The sequence below is a fragment of the Eumetopias jubatus genome, unplaced genomic scaffold, assembly GCF_037043125.1.
Source record: "Eumetopias jubatus isolate StellerSeaLion01/CBP00866 unplaced genomic scaffold, mEumJub1_p1.0 scaffold_4, whole genome shotgun sequence".
Taxonomy (NCBI): domain Eukaryota; kingdom Metazoa; phylum Chordata; class Mammalia; order Carnivora; family Otariidae; genus Eumetopias; species Eumetopias jubatus.
The window spans coordinates 189628773-189647750 of NW_028274810.1; the positions used below are offsets into that span (position 1 = coordinate 189628773).

Sequence of the window (18978 nt, forward strand, 5' to 3'; positions counted from 1 at the left end):
TTACTGGAAGGTTACTTTTTCATATAAGAAATGCTTCCTTTGCCGTTCAAAACATGGATCGTTAGAGAGTCCCTAATAGAAAACTGTTTCAATTCATTTTAGTATTTAAAAATTTTTTTTATTTAAATTCAATTTAATTAACATATAGGGTATTGTTAGTTTCAGAGGTAGTATTTAGTAATTCATCAGTCTTATATAACACCCAGTGCTCATTCCATCAAGTGCCCTCTTTAATGCCATCCCCCCACCCACCTCCTCTCCAGCAACCCTCAGTTTATTTCCTATAATTAAGAGTCTCTTATGGTTTGTCTCGCTCTCTATTTTCATCTTTTTATTTTTCCTTCCCTTCCCCATGTTAATCTGTTTTTGTTTCTTAAATTCCACATATGAGTGAAATTTTCTTATTTCGCTTAACATAATACCCTCTAGTTCCATCCACGTCATTGCAAATAGCAAGATTTCATTCTTTTTGATGCTTGAATAATATTCCATTGTATATATACACCACATCTTCTTTATCCATTCGTCGATAGATATCTGGCTCCTTCGATATTTGGGCTATTGTGGACATTGCTGCTATAAACATTGGGATGCATGTGCCCCTTCAAATCACTATGTTTGTATCCTTTGGATAAAATACCTTACTGGTGCAATTGCTGGGTCATAGGGTACCTCTATTTTTAACTTATTGAGGAACCTCCATACTAATTTCCAGAGTGGCTACACCAGTTTGCATTCCAACCAACACTGTAAGAGGGTTCCTGTTTCTTCACATCCTCGCCAACATCTGTGTTTCCTGAGTTGTTCATTTTAGCTATTCTGACGGGTGTGAGGTGGTATCTCATTGTGGTTTTGATTTGTATTTCCCTGATGCCAAGGGATGTGCATTTTTTCATGTATCTGTTGGCCATTTGTATGTCTTCTTTGGAGAAATGTCTGTTCATGTCTTCTGCCCATTTCTTCACTGGAGTTTTTGTTTTTTTGGGTGTTGAGTTTAATAAGTTCTTTATAATATAATAATAATATATTTTGGATACTAGTCCTTTATCTGATATGTCATTTGCAAATATCTTCTCCCATTCTGTAGCTTACCTTTAGTTTTGTTGATGGTATCCTTCACTGTGTAAAAGTTTTTTATCTTGATGAAGTCCCAATATTTCCTTTTTGCTTTCGTTTCCCTTGCCTTTGAAGATGTCTCTAGCAGGAAGTTGCTGCAGCCGAGGTCAAAAGGTTGCTGCCTGTGTTCTCCTCTAGGACTTTTATGGATTCCTGTCTCACATTTAGGTCTTTCATCCATTCTGAATCTATTTTTGTGTATGGTGTAAGAAAGTGGTCGAGTTTCATTCTTCTGCATGTTGCTGTCCAATTTTCCCAACACCATTTGTTGAGGGGACTTTTTTTCATTGGATATTCTTTCCCGCTTTGTTGAAGATTAGTGGACCATAGAGTTGAGGTTCCATTTCTGGGTTCTCTATGCTGTTCCATTGATCTATGTGTCTGTTTTTATACCAGTACCATACTGTCTTGATGATGACAATTTTATAACATAGCTTGAAATCTGGAATTGTGATGCCTCCTGCTTTGCTTTTCTTTTTCAACATTCCTTTGGCTATTTGGGATCTTTTCTGGTTCCATACAAATTTTAGGATTGTTTGTTCCAGCTCTGTAAAAAATATTGATGATATTTTGATAGGGATTACATTGATGTGTAGAATCTACTTTGGGTAGCATAGACATTTTAACAGTATTTGTTTTTCCTATTCATGAACATGGACCATTTTTCCATTTCTTTGTGTCTTCCTCAGTTTCTTTCATAAGTGTTCTGTAGTTTTCAGGATACAGATCCTTTACCTCATTGGTTAGGTTTATTCCTATTATGGTTTTTGGTGCAATTGTAAATGGGATCGATTCTCTGATTTCTCTTTCTTCTTCATCCTTGTTAGTGTATAGAAATGCATCTGACTTCTGGGCATTGATTTAATACCCTGGGACTTTGCTGAATTCCTGTATCAGTTCTAGCAACTTTTTGGTGGAATCTTTTGGGTTTTCTACAGAGTATTATGTTGTCTGCGAAGAGTGAAAGTTTGACTTCTTTGCTGATTTGATGCCCTTTATTTCTTTGTGTTGTCTGACTGCTGAGGCTAGGACTTCCAGTAGTATGTTGAACAATAGTAGTGAGAGAGGACATCCCTGTCGTGTTCCTGTCCTTAAGGAAAAGCTCTCAGTTTTTTCCCATTGAGAATGATATTCGCCATAGGTGTTTTGTATTTGACTTTTATGATATTAAGATATGTTCCCTCTAACCCTACATGGCAGAGAGTTTTATGAAGAAAGGATGCTGTATTTTGTCAAATGCTTTTTTTGCATCAATTGAGAGGATCATATGGTTCTTGTCCTTTCTTTTATTAATGTAGTATATCACCTGAATTGATTTGTAGATGTTGAACCACCCCTGCAGCTCAGGAATACATCCTGCTTGGTTGTGGTAAATAATTCTTTTGATGTATGATAGGATCCTATTAGCTAGTATCTTGGTGAGAATTTTTGCATCCATGCTCATCAGGGATATTGGTCTTTGTCTGGTTTTGGGATCAAGGTAATGCTGGCCTCATTAGAATGAGTTTGGAAGTTTTCCTTCCATTTCTGTTTTTTTGGAACAGCATCAGAAGAATAGGTATTAATTCCTTAAATGTTTGGTAGAATTCCACTGGGAGACCATCTGGCCCTGGACTCTTGTTGTTGGGAGATTTTGGATTTCTGATTCAATTTCTTTGCTGGTTATGGGTCTGTTCAAGTTTTCTATTTCTTCCTGTTTCAGTGGGGGTAGTTTATATGTTTCTAGGAATGCATCCATTTTTTCCAGTGTGCCTAATTTGTTGGCATATAATTGCTCATAATATTCTCTTACAATTGTTTGTATTTCTTTGGTTGGTTATTTGTTGGTTATGATCTCTTCTCTTTCATTCATGATTTTATTGATTTGGGTTCTTTCTCTTTTTGATAATTTGAGCTACGGGTTTATCAATCTTATCAATTCTTTCAAAGAACCAGCTCCTACTTTTGTTGATCTGTTCTACTGGTTGTTTTTTTTTTTCCTATATCATGGATTTCTGCTCTAATCTTTATTATTTCTCTTCTCCTGCTGGATCTAGGTTTTATTTGCTGTTCTTTTCCCAGCTTCTTTAGGTGTAAGGTTAGGTTGTATATTTGAGACCTTTCATGTTTCTTGAGATAGACCTTTATTGCTATATACTTCCCTCTTAGGACGGCCTTTGCTGCATCCTAAAGGTTCTGAACTGTTAGGTTTTCATTTTCATATGCTTCCATGTATTTTTTTAAATTCTTCTTTAATTTCCTGGTTGACCCATTCATTCTTTTTTTTTTTTTAAGATTTTATTTATTTATTCATGAGAGACAGAGAGGGAGAGGCAGAGGGAGAAGCAGGCTCCCCGCTGAGCAGGGAACCCAAAGTGGGACTCAATCCCAGGACCTCAGGATCATGACCCGAGCCAAAGGCAGATGCTCAACCATCTGAGCCACCCAGGCGCCCAACTCATACATTCTTTAGATGGATCCTCGTTAACCTCCATATATTTGTGTTCTTTCCAAATTTTCTCTTGTAATTGCATTCAAGTTTTAAAGCTTTGTGGTCTGAAAATATACATGGTATAATCTCAGTCTTTTTGTACCAGTTGAGACCTGATTTGTGACTAAGTATGTCATCTATTCTGGAGAACATTCCATGTACACTCAAGAAGAATGTGTATTCTGTTGCTTTAGGATGAAATGCTCTGAATATATCTGTGAAGTCCATCTGGTCCAGTGTATCATTCAAAGCGTTGTTTCCTGTTGATCTGCTTAATGATCTGTCCATTGGTATTAGTGGGGTGCTAAAGTCCCCTACTATTATTGTATTATTATCAATGAGTTTCTTTAATTTTGTTATTAATTGGCTTATATATTTGGCTGCTCCCAAGTTAGGGGCATGAATATTTATAATTGTTAGATCTTCTTGTTGGATAGACTCTTATTATGAGGTAGTGCCCTTATTCATCTCTTATTACAGTTTTTGGTTTAAAAACTAGTTTATGTGATATAAGGATGGCTACTCCAGCTTTCTTTTCATGTCTATTAGCATGGTAAATGGTTCTCCATCCCCTCACCCCTCACTTTCAATCTTTGGGTCTAAGATGAGTCTCAGCATTTCGATGGGTCTTATTTTGTTATCTAATCTGATACACCTGTGTCTTTTAATTGGAGCATTTAGTCCATTTACATTCAGAATAATTTTTGAAAGATACGAATTTATTGCCATGTATTACTTAAGTCACTGTTCCTATAAATTGTCTCTGTTCCTTTGTGATCTTTGTTACTTTTGGGCTCTCTTTTCCCTCAAAGGATCTCCTTTAATATTTCTTGCAGGGCTGTTTTAGTGTTCACAAATTCTTTCAGTTTTTGTTTTTCCTGGAAACTCTTTATCTCTTCTATTCTGAATGACAGCCTTGCAGGATAAAGTATTCTTGGCTGCATATTTTTTCCCATTTAGCACGTTGATTATGTCATGGCAGTCTTTTCTGGGCCTACCAGGTCTCTGTGGAAGGGTCTCCTGCCAGCCTTATGTGTCTACCCTTGTAAATTGACCTCTTGTCCTGAGCTGCTTTCAGAATTTTCTCTTTATCTCTGAAATTTTATAAGCTTTACTATATTATGTCAGGGTATTGACCTATTTTTATTGATTTTGTGGGGAATTCTCTGTGCCTCCTGGACTTGAATGTCTGTTTCCTTCCCCAGAGTAGGGCAGGTCTGATCTATAATTTGTTCAAATAAACCTTCTTCCCCATCTCTCTCTTCATCTTCTGGGACCTCTATTACTCAAGTTTCACTTTATGGTATCGCTGATTTTTTGAAGTCTCCCTTCGTGATCCAGTAGTAGTTTATCTCCCTTTTTCTCAGCTTCCTTATTTTCCATCATTTTATCTTCTATATTACTGACTCTCTCTTCTGCCTCATTTATCCTAGCTGTTAGAGCCTCCATGTTTGAGTGCATCTCAGTAATAGCATTTTTAATTTTGGCCTGATTAGATTTTAGTTCTTTTATTTCTACAGTAAGGGATTCTCTAGTGTCTTCTATGCTTTTTTCAAGCCCAGCTAGTATCTTTAAAATTGTTTTGATTTCTAGTTCTGACATCTTACTTATATCCATATTGATTAAATGCCTGGCAGAGAGTAGTACTGTCTGTTCTTTCTTTTGCGGTGAATTTCTCCTTCTAGTCATTGTATTTAGGAAAGTAGGGAGGAAAGAGAAAAACAAAACAGCAAAAACAGCAATAATAACAACAGAAACCTCAGGAAGTTGTTTCTGCTGTATGCTGTGTATACTCTGCTGTTGTGTTTTGGCTGCTCTTTCCGACTGGTCCTTCTTCTACAGAGTTCCTCCTTGCTTGCAGTGGGGAGTGTTTTGATCTTTAAGTACATGTGGTTTCATTTGTTTGTTGTTAAGCTTGTAAAGGAAAAAAGAAGAAGAGAAAAAAAAAGACAAAAGAAAACAAAGCCTGGGGCGCCTGGGTGGCTCAGTTGGTTAAGCGACTGCCTTCGGCTCAGGTCATGATCCTGGAGTCCCAGGATCGAGTCCCACATCGGGCTCCCTGCTCAGCGGGGGGTCTGCTTCTCCCTCTGACCCTCTTCCCTCTCATGCTCTCTGTCTCTCATTCTCTCTCTCTCAAATAAATAAATAAAATCTTTAAAAAAAAAAAAAAAAAAAAAAAAGAAAACAAAGCCTGATCCAAAAACAAGAGAAAGGGAAACGGAACAAAAGTGGATACAAACAGACAAACAATAAACTATAAGCCTGATTCGAGAAAATAAGAAACAAGGAAGGAAAGAAGAGTTGGGAAAGAAGAAAAGAGAGAAAAAAAGTAGCCACGTCCAAAAAATAAGAGAAGGAAACAATCAAACCAACAAGTGAACAAAAGATTATCAGCCTGATTCAAAACAAGAAGAAAAAGAAAAAGAAAAGGGAAAAAAATAATTAAAGGATGAAGAATAAAAAATAAGAAATAGAAAAATACAAAATGAAAAAAAAGCTTAGGAGTGGCTGGGTGGCTTAGTCGTTAAGCATCTGCCTTCAGCTCAGGTCATGATCCCAGGGTCCTGGGATCGAGCCCTGCATCAGGCTCCCTGCTTGGTAGGAAGCCTGCTTCTCCCTCTCCCAGTCCCCCTGCTTGTGTTCCCTCTCTGGCTGTGTCTCTTTCTGTCATAGCTGGAACCAGGTTATAGGCAATCTGTACTCACCTCTGTCCCCTACTCCCCTCTGTCTCAGAAAAGCCTTTGCAGAGGCTTGAATCTACTGTGGCAGACCGCAAAAACTATGGCCAGGTTAATTGCAATGTGCTTCAGTCTCTGCTTTCTGCTCAGTTCAGCTACAGAAAAGCAGCCAGAGTGCACACAGAGGTTTAAGCCTGTTGTGGCTCACAGCAAAAAGTTGTTTAGAGGTTTTCTGCCCTCTGTGTGTACCTGTGACCCTGCTGTTTGAGCACTGCTCAATGGTTCCAACTGAACTTTGGTCCTTTGAGATGCAAAATACCTCTTCCAAATGCCCTCTGGAATGGGTGTGATCTTTCCCTGTGCAACCCAGGGGATCTCCTCACTGTGGCTTATTGTGTGGTTCCTACCCACTGGGCTGTTTCCCACTTTCTCCCTCTTCCTGACTTAGCTCTGAGAAATGGGTTCTGTCCCCTTTGTGGCCTTGTGGCTTTCCTCTCCCCCAGTTTAGGGCTCTGAACCTTATATCTGCCCCATTCTATTGCTCCCAACTATGCAGATTGTTTTCTTAATCCTCTGATAGTCTCAAAATACTTAAATGTTGATCTTAGCTGTATTTGAAGGACATGGCAAGTTCAGGGTCCCCCTACTATTCCACCATCTTAACTCCAACCCCCAAAGCCCATTTTAGTAATTTTGTACCTAGTAACCTCCCTGGAATAATTTAAAGTATATATTCTGTAATATTATTTGTTAGTAGCTTCGGTTTGCAAACGAATTGTATAATAATTCCCTGAGATGAAATACTAGGTTTTCCTGTTTTGTTCTTTTCCTATGTAGCATGAAGCTATTAATACAGTTTCTTTTTATATATTCTATTTTTATTGGTTTAATATTTACAAGTAGAATTCCTTCATTGTTTTTTTCTAGGCTACACTAAAGATAAGATTTGAGAAATTGTATTGAATTAGCCGGTATTTCAAAATAAGTTTCTCTTTACATTGTATTCCTAAGTGATTTTTTAAATTCTGAATAGTTGCTTACTTATTTAAAACTTTCACAAAAGACTTCTATTGCAAATGGGAATAAATCTTAAGCTACATGCAGTCTGGGACAGCATTGTTTACCACAATATCTGGAACATAGAAGGCATTCAGTAAATATAGAATGAGTTGATTCCTTGAAAATTAAAAGTATATTTATTATAAAGATTTTATTTATTTGCGAGAGAGAGAGTGAGAGTGATTGCGTGTGCACGTGTGTGCCCATGCACTAGCAGGGAGAGGGACAGAGGGGGAGGGAAAAGGAGAGAGAGAATCTCTCCAGCAGACTCTGCTGGATCTCATGACCCTGAGATCATGACCTGAGCTGAAGCCAAGAGTCAGACGCTCAACCAACTGAGCCACCCAACAGCCCCCAAAATATATTTATTTTAAAATAGTCTTATGTAATTCAGGGTTTCACTCTCTAAATTAGAATGATGTTATCTCAAAATCTGACACCTCAGCTAAGACCAAGACTTTGCTGTGTTATTAATTGAAACAGAATTTTATTTGGATTTTCTTTCCTCTACCACTAGTTCCTTCTAAGAGTGACATTTTTGTTTGCTAGCTTGCTTTGGAGAATGCATTTTCTCAAGTCCTCTAATGTACAACTTAAGTTGCCTTGGTCAAACTTAGCAAGTGGTCCTTGTATGGCACAGCTGTGAGGAAAGTGTTGTGTTTGTGGCTTAGGCAGGACTGTCTTTACTGTCTTCTCCAGATATCTGCATATATGTGCATGCATAGACATACACACAAGAATTATGTGCATGCATAGACATACACACAAGAATTATGTGCACACATGCAGGTTTGTTTTAATGAAAATGCTGCCATACTATTTATAATGTTCTGTATATTGATTTGTAGCTTATTTTTATTGGTGTATATAGGACTCTCAAATTGAGAGTTACAAAGTAAGGTCATATAAAAATTCCTGAAATCCTCTAATTCAATATTATTGTGAATAAGTTAGCCCCTGGGTGGAAGGAGATGGGAAAAACGATGCTAAATAGTGTAACAGAGATAAGTATACCTACTACTTGGTGATTGGATATAAAATCTGTGTTTCAGCTGCTTTTCTCACCTATTCAGGCTAAATATTCCTGGGAACTACAATTGTTTGGATGTATAAATTATATATACAAAATTTTTTATGTTTTGCTAGTGGTTTTCTTGCTTTAAATTAACCTCTGAATTGGAAGTGTAAAAATAAAAGGTCATTTCCTCCTTTGAGCAAGCTGAATGTTGAGGAAATTTTGTTAATAGAATACAGAGAAATTTTTGGTTATATCACTACTTACATCAAAATGTTCTTTTATGTTTAGTAAAATGACTTATTTACTTGTGAAGATACAAAGTACCACAGGCAAAATAGCTGCATGTGTTTGTGGTTTCACAGGAAATCAGTTGCCAACACACAGACTTGCTGAGCCTCGACCCAGCTTCTGTCAGTGCTGGCTGCCTGGCCAGTCTACAGCAGCCTGTGGGCGTCCGCCTTCTCGAGGAGGCCCTGCTCCACCTGGTGCCTCAAGAGCCACCTGCCAAGAGGTTTCGGGGGAGGACTTGCCTCTCTCCTGATGTCGTCAGATGGATGGAACTTGCTAAGTAAGCTCTGTGATCCAGACTGTTGGGAGAACAGTGAATTTGACTGAAGTAATACAGAAAAAACTTTTCATTCTGGTGGAAAATGAATAAATAAAGTTGATAGTAACACTTCTGTGAAATTTTTTGAAAAATCTCTCTGGCAAAGTACCATTCCATAAGTCAGGAATAGTTGTCACACAAGGAATGTCTTGCTTCAGGAAAGAGAACATCAATTAAACCTATTCTCTCAGTATACAATCTTTTCGGACTCAGGGTGTTATTTACCAAGTTTAGTTTCCTGTAAAGTGTGGCCATAACTTACAGTTTTATATGTTTTTACTGAATGACTAAACTGAATAGAGGATAATCCATTATTTTTAGCAGGACTCAAACTTTTAGAAACACTTTAATCCAATTACTTTGTTTATTTGGGAAAAACAAGTTCCATTTTGTCATTATGCTGTTTTGCATTATGTCTGGTCTTTTTCCTTACTTGTGGTTTTATCATAAGAAAGCCAGTGCCTAATTCTGAGAAGGATGTTAGGTTGAAATTAAATTTGAACTTCTATTTTATAGTGCTGATTTTTAGATCTTCAGGTTCTAGGAAAAAGAGTAAAGGTAAGGGTGGGGAATCTTTGTACTATTCGCTGTTTTAGAATCATTCATATCTTAATTGAGCACTATATGTGAGCAATACATTGTATTAGGTGCTGAGAAGAATTAGACATGTCTCCTAGACTAACAAAACTAGCCATCCAATAGGAAATGTATGTACTTACATGCATAACTAACCATACATGAAATGGAAAGTGGTGAGTTCTCTTGAGAGGCAAGATAAATACCAGGGCAGTTCAGAAGGTGCATCTTGGCTAGTACTGATTCTACCTAGTAACAATTTTTATCCTGTTGTTTCAGATGTGTAAGTGAGCAGTCAATAACACTGTATATTTAATATTTTCAGGGAATGAGAAACTCATCTAATGTGTATTTCCTGGGTAAATGAAGTACACAACTTTTAAGAGCCTAAACTTTAAACATTTGTTTCTAACTTTATTTAATACTTCCTCATACTTTTGGGCACCTGGGTGGCTCAGTCAGTTGAATATCCAACTCTTGGTTTTGGTTCAGGTCATGATCTCAGGGTCATGAGATCAAGCTCCGCTTTGGGCTCCACACTCAGTGGGGAGTCTGCTTGGGATTCTTTCTCTCCCTCCACCCCTTCTCCTGCTTGAGCTCTCTCTGCTTTCTTTCTCTCTCTCTAAAATAAATAAATCTTTAAAAGGAAATGCTTTTGTGTATATAATATTTTGCATTCCTTTGAAACAGAGTACTAAGAACATAATTTTGGGAGGCGCCTGGGTGGCTCAGTCGTTAAGTGTCTGCCTTCAGCTCAGGTCATGATCCCAGTGTCCTGGGATCAAGCCCTGCATCAGGCTTCCTGTTCCGCGGGAAGCCTGCTTCTCCCTCTCCCACTCCCCCTGCTTGTGTTCCCTCTCTCGCTATGTCTCTCTGTGTCGAATAAATAAAATCTTTAAAAAAAAAACATAATTTTGCCTGTTCATGATGTCATGGTCATCATTTTGACCATGTTGTAGTGTGCATCATCCCAGGAACATGGGGCCAGTGCAAGGTGGATATGACACTGATCTCTTTTCTGAGTTACTGGAAAATGGTTGTAGTTTCATGTCCTCATGGGCTCTTGGACTGTGAGCTGTTATTCTACCTCCCATCTCCCACTTCTGCCTCTGATTTGTTACCCATAACCCTCTACAAACAGAGCAAAGAGAGGGCCATATCTACTAGATTTTTATCTAAATTTGGAATCCTGGGGCACCTGGGTGGCTCAATTGGTTAAGCATCTGCCTTCAGCTCAGGTCATGATCCCAGGGTTCTGGCATTGAGTCCCTCATCGGACTCCCTGCTCAACGTGGAGTCTGTTTCTCCCTCTCTCTCTACCCCTCCTCCCTGCTCTTGCTTTTTCTCTCACTTTCTCTCTCTCAAATAAATAAAATCTTTTAAAAAATAATAAATAAATTTGGAATCCTTAGGTTCTGAGAGAGCCCTTAGGGCTTTTTCAATGTAGTAAATACATTGGATTTCATACCTGAGAAAGGACCAAACCAGTCCAGAGGAAGCAGTCCTCGCTGGCTGGCCAGGTGATTGCAGCTTCAGGAAGAGATGACATTTGTGTTGAGACTTAAAAGATGGGGGAAAAAATTCCAGGGGAAGGGAACAAACTTATTAACACTTGAGAATATCTTAGTGGGGAAGCTTGGTTGATGAGGTGAAGTAGATTTTTGTTAATGTGAAGAGAGGAATGAGTGCCCTAGCAATAAGGCTGTAAGAAAATTACTTGTCAGTAGAATGGGGATGGCCCATAGCATGTGGATTAAAACATGGTCTTATTAGAACCAGGATTAATTTTTAATGTATGGTGATTAACATAATTAAAAAAACAGTATTAATTTTTACTCTGGATTCTTGACTACGTTCCAAATTTTAGGTATTGACAGGATTTCGAATAGGTCACCCACTGAAATGTGCAATGTTACTGTAATGGATTAACACAGAATAGTCTTATTGTAATGAGGCAATTTATTCATTGTAAACTTAAGATATTTTCAGATTTCACTCTAAATGTACTTTAGAATAATCTCTGTCTCCTCTATGACTAAAGTAGTAAAACCTAATGGTAACTTCACAATGTCTAAGATTTTATATTTTTATAAAACAAAAATAACATATATCCTTTTTGGCTAACATAATGTGGCCTCTTGATTTAATATCATTTCGTTAGAATAAATACTTTAAAAATATTTGCATATTCATTGATTCGGATTTTTTTTTTTTTGGTTTGTTTTTTTAGACTGTATAGGTCAATTGGAGAATATGATGTCCTCCGCGGTATTTTTAGCAGTGAGATAGGAACAAAGCAAGTCACTCAGAGTGCGATATTAGCAGAAGCAAGAAGTGATTATTCTGAAGCTGCTAAGCAGTATAATGAGGTAAAATTGATCTCTAGCAAATATGTCAGTTGCTTAAACACGTTAGTTTTCTGAATGGAAAAACTTTTAGCTTTAGAATTCAGAGCTTCATAAGGTTTCAACTTTATTCCTTAGTTTTTACACAAAAATTAATATCAGGGAATAGTTTCATAATAACCAAATGTGAAATAATTATTGCTTTATCTCTTATTCTCTTTAAGAAAACATCACTGAATAAAAGAGAAAGCATTTCATACCAAATACTATAAAACTGTAAGATGTTATTTCAGTATCTGCTGTTATTATATAATTCTATTTGGGTAGATTGTTTTCCTTCAGTAAATAAAAACTTTATGAAGAGGTAGATAAGAATTGGTTTTGGGAAGATGACTATAAGGTCAATTTTGTACATTTTGTGTTTTGAGTTGCCGGTGGCTATCCAGGTATAGATGCCTAGCAAGTAGTTAAAATTCAGAGTCTGTCATCTGTGAGATTCTTGAATGAGCAGTCCAGGTTGTAAAGTCATCTGCAATTTTCGGTAAATGTTCTATTTTGTAATTTTCAATCTAAGAACTTTTTAAGTGGTAAATGACCCACATTATTGATTTAAATCAAATTTTGGGGGGCGCCTGGGTGGCTCAGTCGTTAAGCGTCTGCCTTCGGCTTGGGTCATGATCCCAGGGTCCTGGGATGGAGCCCCGCATCGGGCTCCCTGCTCTGCGGGAAGCCTGCTTCTCCTGCTCCCCCTGCTTGTGTTCCTGCTCTCGCTATCTCTCTCTCTCTGTCAAATAAATAAATAAAATCTTAAAATAAATAAATCAAATTTTGGGTCATTCAGACAGAATCTTTAGTTAATTGGCTTCATTTGTAAGTTTCTCAGAGAAATAGTTTCCTCTTGGTTTTTATGTTCATTTGTTCCCACAAGATTTGTTTTGGTTTGTTTTCTTCCATTCAGTGTTACTCTCTTTTCCTTTTTCTCTTCCCTTGTCATAAATCTGAAAATGATTGTCCTTAGCATGAATGTTAACACTACCTATAATACAATGTTTTCATTTATATTCTTTCCAACTTTGTAAAATAAATTTATGAACTTTTCTTCATGAGGCTCTCAATAAACAAGAGTGGGTGGATGGTGAGCCTACAGAAGCTGAGAAGGATTTTTGGGAACTTGCATCCCTCGACTGTTATAACCAGCTTGCTGAGTGGAAATCATTGGCATACTGTTCTGTAGTCAGCATTGATAATGAAAACCCTCCAGATCTAAATAAAATGTGGAGTGAACCATTTTATCAGGTGGGTAGAATTATTTTTTTTAAAGATTTTTTTTATTCATTTTAGAGAAAGAGCACAAGCAGAAGGGGTAGAGGGAGAAGGAGAGAGAATCTGAAGCAGACTCTGCACCCAGTGTGGAGCCCAACTCAGGGCTTGATCACACGACCCTGAGACCATGACCTGAGCTAAAACCAAGAGTCAGGTGCTTAACTGACTGCACCACTCAGGCATCCCCAGTAGAATTATTTTTCAGGTCACTAAGATAAATATTTTAGGTGGTAAGCTGTTTTCTAATTAATGAAGTTTTTTAAAACTTTTAAAAAACAAAGTAGTAGTTGTGAAGTATTAGGATATTTGTATAGCCCAACTCTCCCCATGAACTCCGTAATGTTTAAATCTCTTTCCACTTTTGGTTGACCCTTTCCAAATAAATAGGATGCATTTAAAAATAAATGTTAACATCCATGCTATGACTTCGTGGAAGAAAATTTCATGGTGTCTCTGCCTTGAGTCACAGGCTACGCATGGGATAGCCCTGGCCCCTGGAGTGGGATGGTTCCCCTCCCATGGGATAACCCAGACTCTTGGAGGGAAGTGGCTCACCTGGTTCCCACAATACAGCTGTCTTGGCTGTGCTTGTAGATTCCTCACTTGTATGTAACACCCAATGATCTTGCAGGTAAAAGTGGTTCTCATCTTCTACAGAACATATTCCCATGTCTATTGTGGTTACAAAATGAATAATTTTAAGTGAACATGTTTTAAAAGTTAAAGTTTTAGGTTTGAAACATCAGACATCACATTAGCTCTAAATCTTGACCTAAAAAATCATACCAAAGGATATTATAAAATAATTAGGCATATTCATATTGGCTTTCTAAAGTTACAAGTAGAGTTTTCTGTTCCTTAGGAGACCTATCTACCTTACATGATCCGCAGCAAGCTGAAGTTACTGCTTCAAGGGGAGGCTGACCAGTCCTTGCTGACATTTATTGATGAAGCTGTGAACAAAGAGCTTCAGAAGGCTCTTATAGAGCTGCATTATAGTCAGGAATTGAGTCTTCTTTACATCTTACAAGATGATGTTGACAGAGCCAAATATTATATTGAAAATTGCATTCAGATTTTCATGCAGGTAATGCAGATGCACCAGTCTGAAATGTACCATTTCTATGATACTTTTAAAAGTCAGTAAACTCTTGAATAAAAAAAATCAACAAGCAAAAATTTTCATTTACTATTTGATACCACCCATTTCCTTCTTTTCTGTTCTTCCAGTTTATTCTAAAATCTCTTCACTCTGTCCTTTGTTTTAATGCATTTTTAATCCCTTTTTTTTCTGTTTTAAAAAGTTCCATTTTTTTTGTTTTTCCTTAGGTTTTTATCTTTTTCACACTGTTAAAGAACACTTGGGGGTAGACTTTTCATCTAGTTTGGCTGAATGAAAGTTTGGTTGCTTTGTGAAGAACATGAACTAATTTTCCCTGTTCGTTTACCATTGTGCCTTCTTTCTTTTTTGCTTTTATGAGAAACTTTGATGTTTGTTTTTAAAGTCAATGTCTTTATAGAGCCTGTTAACATTTATCATTGGCTTGTATTGATCAGAAAAGCATACCCACTCATTGTCTTTATTTTGTATTTATTTACTTATTTATTTTATTTATTTTTTATTATGTTATGTTAATCACCATACATTTCATCATTAGTTTTTGATGTAGTGTTCCATGATTCATTGTTTTTGTATAACACTCAGTGCTCCATGCAATACGTGCCCTCCTTAATACCCATCACCAGCCAAACCCAACCCCCCTCCTTCCCCTCTAAAACCCGGTTTGTTTCTCAGAGTCCACAGTCTCTCATGGTTCATCTCTCCCTCCGATTTCCCTCCCTTCATTTTTCCCTTCCTTCTCCTAATGTCCTCCATGCTATTCCTTATGTTCCACAAATAAGTGAAACCATATGATAATTGACTTTCTCTGCTTGACTTATTTCACTTAGCATAATCTCCTCCAGTCCCATCCATGTTGATGTAAAAGTTGGGTATTCATCCTTTCTGATGGCTGAGTAATATTCCATTATATATATGGACCACATCTTCTTTATCCATTCATCTGTTGAAGGCATCTCGGCTCTTCCCACAGTTTGGCTATTGCCGACATTGCTGCTATGAACATTGGGGTGCATATGGTCCTTCTTTTCACTACATCTGTGTCTTTGGGGTAAATACCCAGGAGTGCAATTGCTGGGTCATAGGGTAGCTCTATTTTTAATTTTTTGAGGCACCTCCACACTGTTTTCCAAAGTGGCTGTACCAACTTGCATTCCCACCAACAGTGTAAGAGGGTTCCCCTTTCTCCACAACCTCTCCAACATTTGTTGTTTCTTGCCTTGTCAATTTTTGTCATTCTAACTGGTGTAATTTTATTTATTTTTTAAGTAGCCTCCATGGCCAGTTTGGAGCCATTGTGGGGTTTGAACTCATGATGGTGAGATCCAGATCTGAGCCAAGATCAAGAGTTGGTCACTCAACCAACTGAGCCACTCAGGCACCCAAAATTTTGAATTTGTTTAGTACACTCAAAGGGAAGTTTATCAAAGAAGTAATTGTCTTCTGTAGTTGGCAGTTTTATATTCTAGGACATTGTGATTTTTAAAAATTGGTGGTGAATAGAGGCAATGATGCCTAATTATATTGATTTTGTTGACTTCTTTGAACCAAAATGAGATTAAAAAACCTAAATTATTTTTAAAACTTAAACCATTTGTTAATTATTTCTGTGAGCTAACTACTCTGAGACACATTTTGTAATTGATATAGGGTAGTTGTGATATTTTATGTTTTAGGGAACTGTATTAAAATTTAAAGTAGTAAATTGATTTATAAACAGTGTTAAATATCTTTTTTCTAGAATTACTCAAGTATTGATGTCCTCTTACACCGAAGTAGACTCACCAAATTGCAGTCTGTACAAACTATAATAGAAATTCAGGAGTTCATCAGTTTTATAAGCAGACAAGGTAATTTTTTTTAACCTACCTTTTTTTCTTTTATAATTATGGAAAAATTTTGGTTTTTTTTTTTTTTTTACTTAGTAAAAGTACATGTCTCTTAACATATGGGTTGGAAAATACCTTGAGTTCATTCTACAAATACATATTTTGACATCATTGAAATAAATGTTTAAAATGGTCAAGCACTATTCTAGACACTGGGGATGCAAAGCCAAATAAAACATATTGCCTAGCTTGAAAAAGCTTTCAAAAGAATGGGGTAATCCCCACACAATGTGATCACTACTGAGGCAGAGGGAAGTCCCATGTCAAATATGGATAACAGAATCTGCCCTGGACTGAAGGGTACAGGAGGCTCCTGGAGGAAGTGCCTGAGTTGAGTGTGTAAAAGACAGGGGCTCGCAGAAGTTCTGTCTTATAGAAAGCCTGCAGTGTCCCAGATGGGCTGGAAGTTCAATGACTGGGTGCCACATGCCCTGGCCTGAGGGGAGGTGAAGCTGCTGGCAGCAGTGTGCAGACCCTGAAGGTCTTTCTGCTGCCAGCAAGTAGATTTTATCCTGGCACCTATGGGAGGCCATCCAGAGTCAAAGGGAAAGAGTACATCTTTGCATCAGGTATGTATCTTAGTTATAAATTGGAATTTCTGCTTGTATGCTGAATAATTAAAAATAAAAATGAAAGATGCTCTCAGAGTACTAATAAAAATTGGTATTCATACATATCTACAGCTAATCATACTCTGCTTTAAATTTGGAGAATTCTTTTTCAAGTACATATTGTTAATGACATAATTAATGATCACTCATTAAGTGTTTTCTACTTTGCAGGACTTAATCTCTTTTTTCTATATTACATAGTTTTTATGAAAGCCTTACAAGATTTAGATTTTTTTTGTCTCATTTTATAGAAACATAGGTTAAATAACTTGCCTAATCTAATGTGGGAAAGATCCTGATCTTGAACCCAGGACTGTCCGATTTAAGCTTTTGTTCTTAACCACTGCTTTCCCACCAATAGAAAGAGAGAAAACTAAAGCTTTAAACATTAGTAATGTGAAATTTAAATTTTCTGAGAGTTATCATGAATCTCTTAAGGCCAGATTGCTTTGTTTATTAATTATTATCATGTACATACCAGAGTCTGGGACAGTATTCCGTCATTCAACACAGTGATGTGTCTCCAGCTTAAGAGGTGAATATTCACATAAATGGCATAAACCAAGACTATAAGTAGCCCTATGCTGATTCATATCAGATTTTGCCAACAAGAAAACTGGCAGCAACCCTATGAAACTTTTCAAGTTTCAGTGCTTTTTTAATTTTGGAATTGTGGATGAAGGACTGTGAACCTATGCTAAATTTAAAAATTGTATGTTTATTTCCCCAGTCTTACTCTATGTCCTTAAGAAATTGAGTCTTGATTGTCAAAATGTATTAGGTTTACTGTGGTAACTTTTTGTTCCTGTTGTAAAAGACAAAAATTTTTAATTTGGTCAAGAAATTTGAATTAAGTTTCTATTTACCAATGGCAGCCCAACTTTGTAAATTGGTCTTGTCATTGAGCTGTGGATATAGTCATCTTCTAATATTTTTAGGTAGTTTATCATCTCAAGCTCCCCTTAAGAGACTTATAAAAACCTGGACAAACAGATACCCAGATGCTAAAATGGACCCAATGAACATCTGGGATGACATCATCACAAACCGGTAAGATGTGATCTTTTTCATCTGAATATGGATTTTTTCTGAAATTGTCAGAAAGGCTTTTCTCCAAAACTATGGTTTAAGAAAATGTGGGATTTGAGTCTTTTGTAGATAGCTCTCATCTTGCTGATTTCCCATGTAAGTTCTTAGTTCTCAGAAGACTCTCCATTTCAGCAGTGTGTCTTTTGTCCCAGCTTGTCCTCTGTGAGGAGATTGCAGCCCACTAACATTGAATTTATCATGTGCTGGGAGGTTGGCAATGAACATCCTTCTGGCAGTGAGAGAAGGCAGGGGAGCAGTGGGGGCAGTGGTCCATCTGCTTCTGTCTCAGGGCTGAATGTTAGCTAGTGAAATGGCAGCAAAGAAAACACTGCTCAGTGATTTTTTTATTATTCTATTATAAATTGGATTTTTGACACTCCTGACTCTGTTACATAACTGTATGTATCACTTTACCAGGCCTGAGATCATTTTCATATGCTCAGTTTTTCCTTGCCCTGTGACAATCCTGGATAATCCATGAGGCAGATACTAGCCATATATTTCAGAGACAAGGCACCAGAATCAGAGATGTTGTGAACTATTTTATGCAAATATACACAGTAACTAGGACTCAAGGACTGTGACGCTATGTTTGGTGTTCTTGCCATTATATCCTTTTTTTTAAGATTTATTTATTTATGTATGTATTTGAGAGAGAGAGAGAAAAAGCACAAGCGGGAGGGGCAGAGGGAGAGGAAGAGAGAATCTGAAGCAGACTCACGCTGAACTCAGAGCCCGATGCAGGGCTCCATCTCATGACCTTGAGATCACGACCTGAGTTGGACACCTAACCGATTGCACCATGCAGGCACCCCTTACCATTATATCCTATTTCCTCTGCTGCTACAGTGTTTTTTGTGGGTTTTTTTGGTCTGTTTTTGTTTTTTACTTTTTATAGTTTTTATTTTTTGTATTTTTTTTACTATTTATTTTGAGATAACTTATCTATAGAAAAGTTGTAAGAAAAGTAGAACTCCCCTCTGTATCTTTTACTCAGATTCACTGTTTTTAAACACTTTTAACATGTTGCCACGTCAGCTTTTTTTCTCCCCATGCATACATAAGTATATTCAGAAC

The 18978-nt window shown here is 37.2% G+C and overlaps 1 protein-coding gene across 5 annotated transcripts in view; it reads left to right on the forward strand.

The window, feature by feature from the left end:
* The window catches only part of PRKDC (protein kinase, DNA-activated, catalytic subunit), a 241412-nt gene that overhangs the window by 169687 nt on the left and 52747 nt on the right, over positions 1-18978 (forward strand). For all 5 annotated transcript variants that reach the window (XM_028118983.2, XM_028118984.2, XM_088022831.1 and 2 more), the window contains exons 63-68: positions 8704-8909; positions 11755-11893; positions 12977-13165; positions 14055-14279; positions 16054-16162; positions 17751-17862. In XM_028118983.2, coding sequence (XP_027974784.1) covers positions 8704-8909; positions 11755-11893; positions 12977-13165; positions 14055-14279; positions 16054-16162; positions 17751-17862 — 980 coding nt within the window. The remainder of the gene's footprint in view (positions 1-8703; positions 8910-11754; positions 11894-12976; positions 13166-14054; positions 14280-16053; positions 16163-17750; positions 17863-18978) is intronic.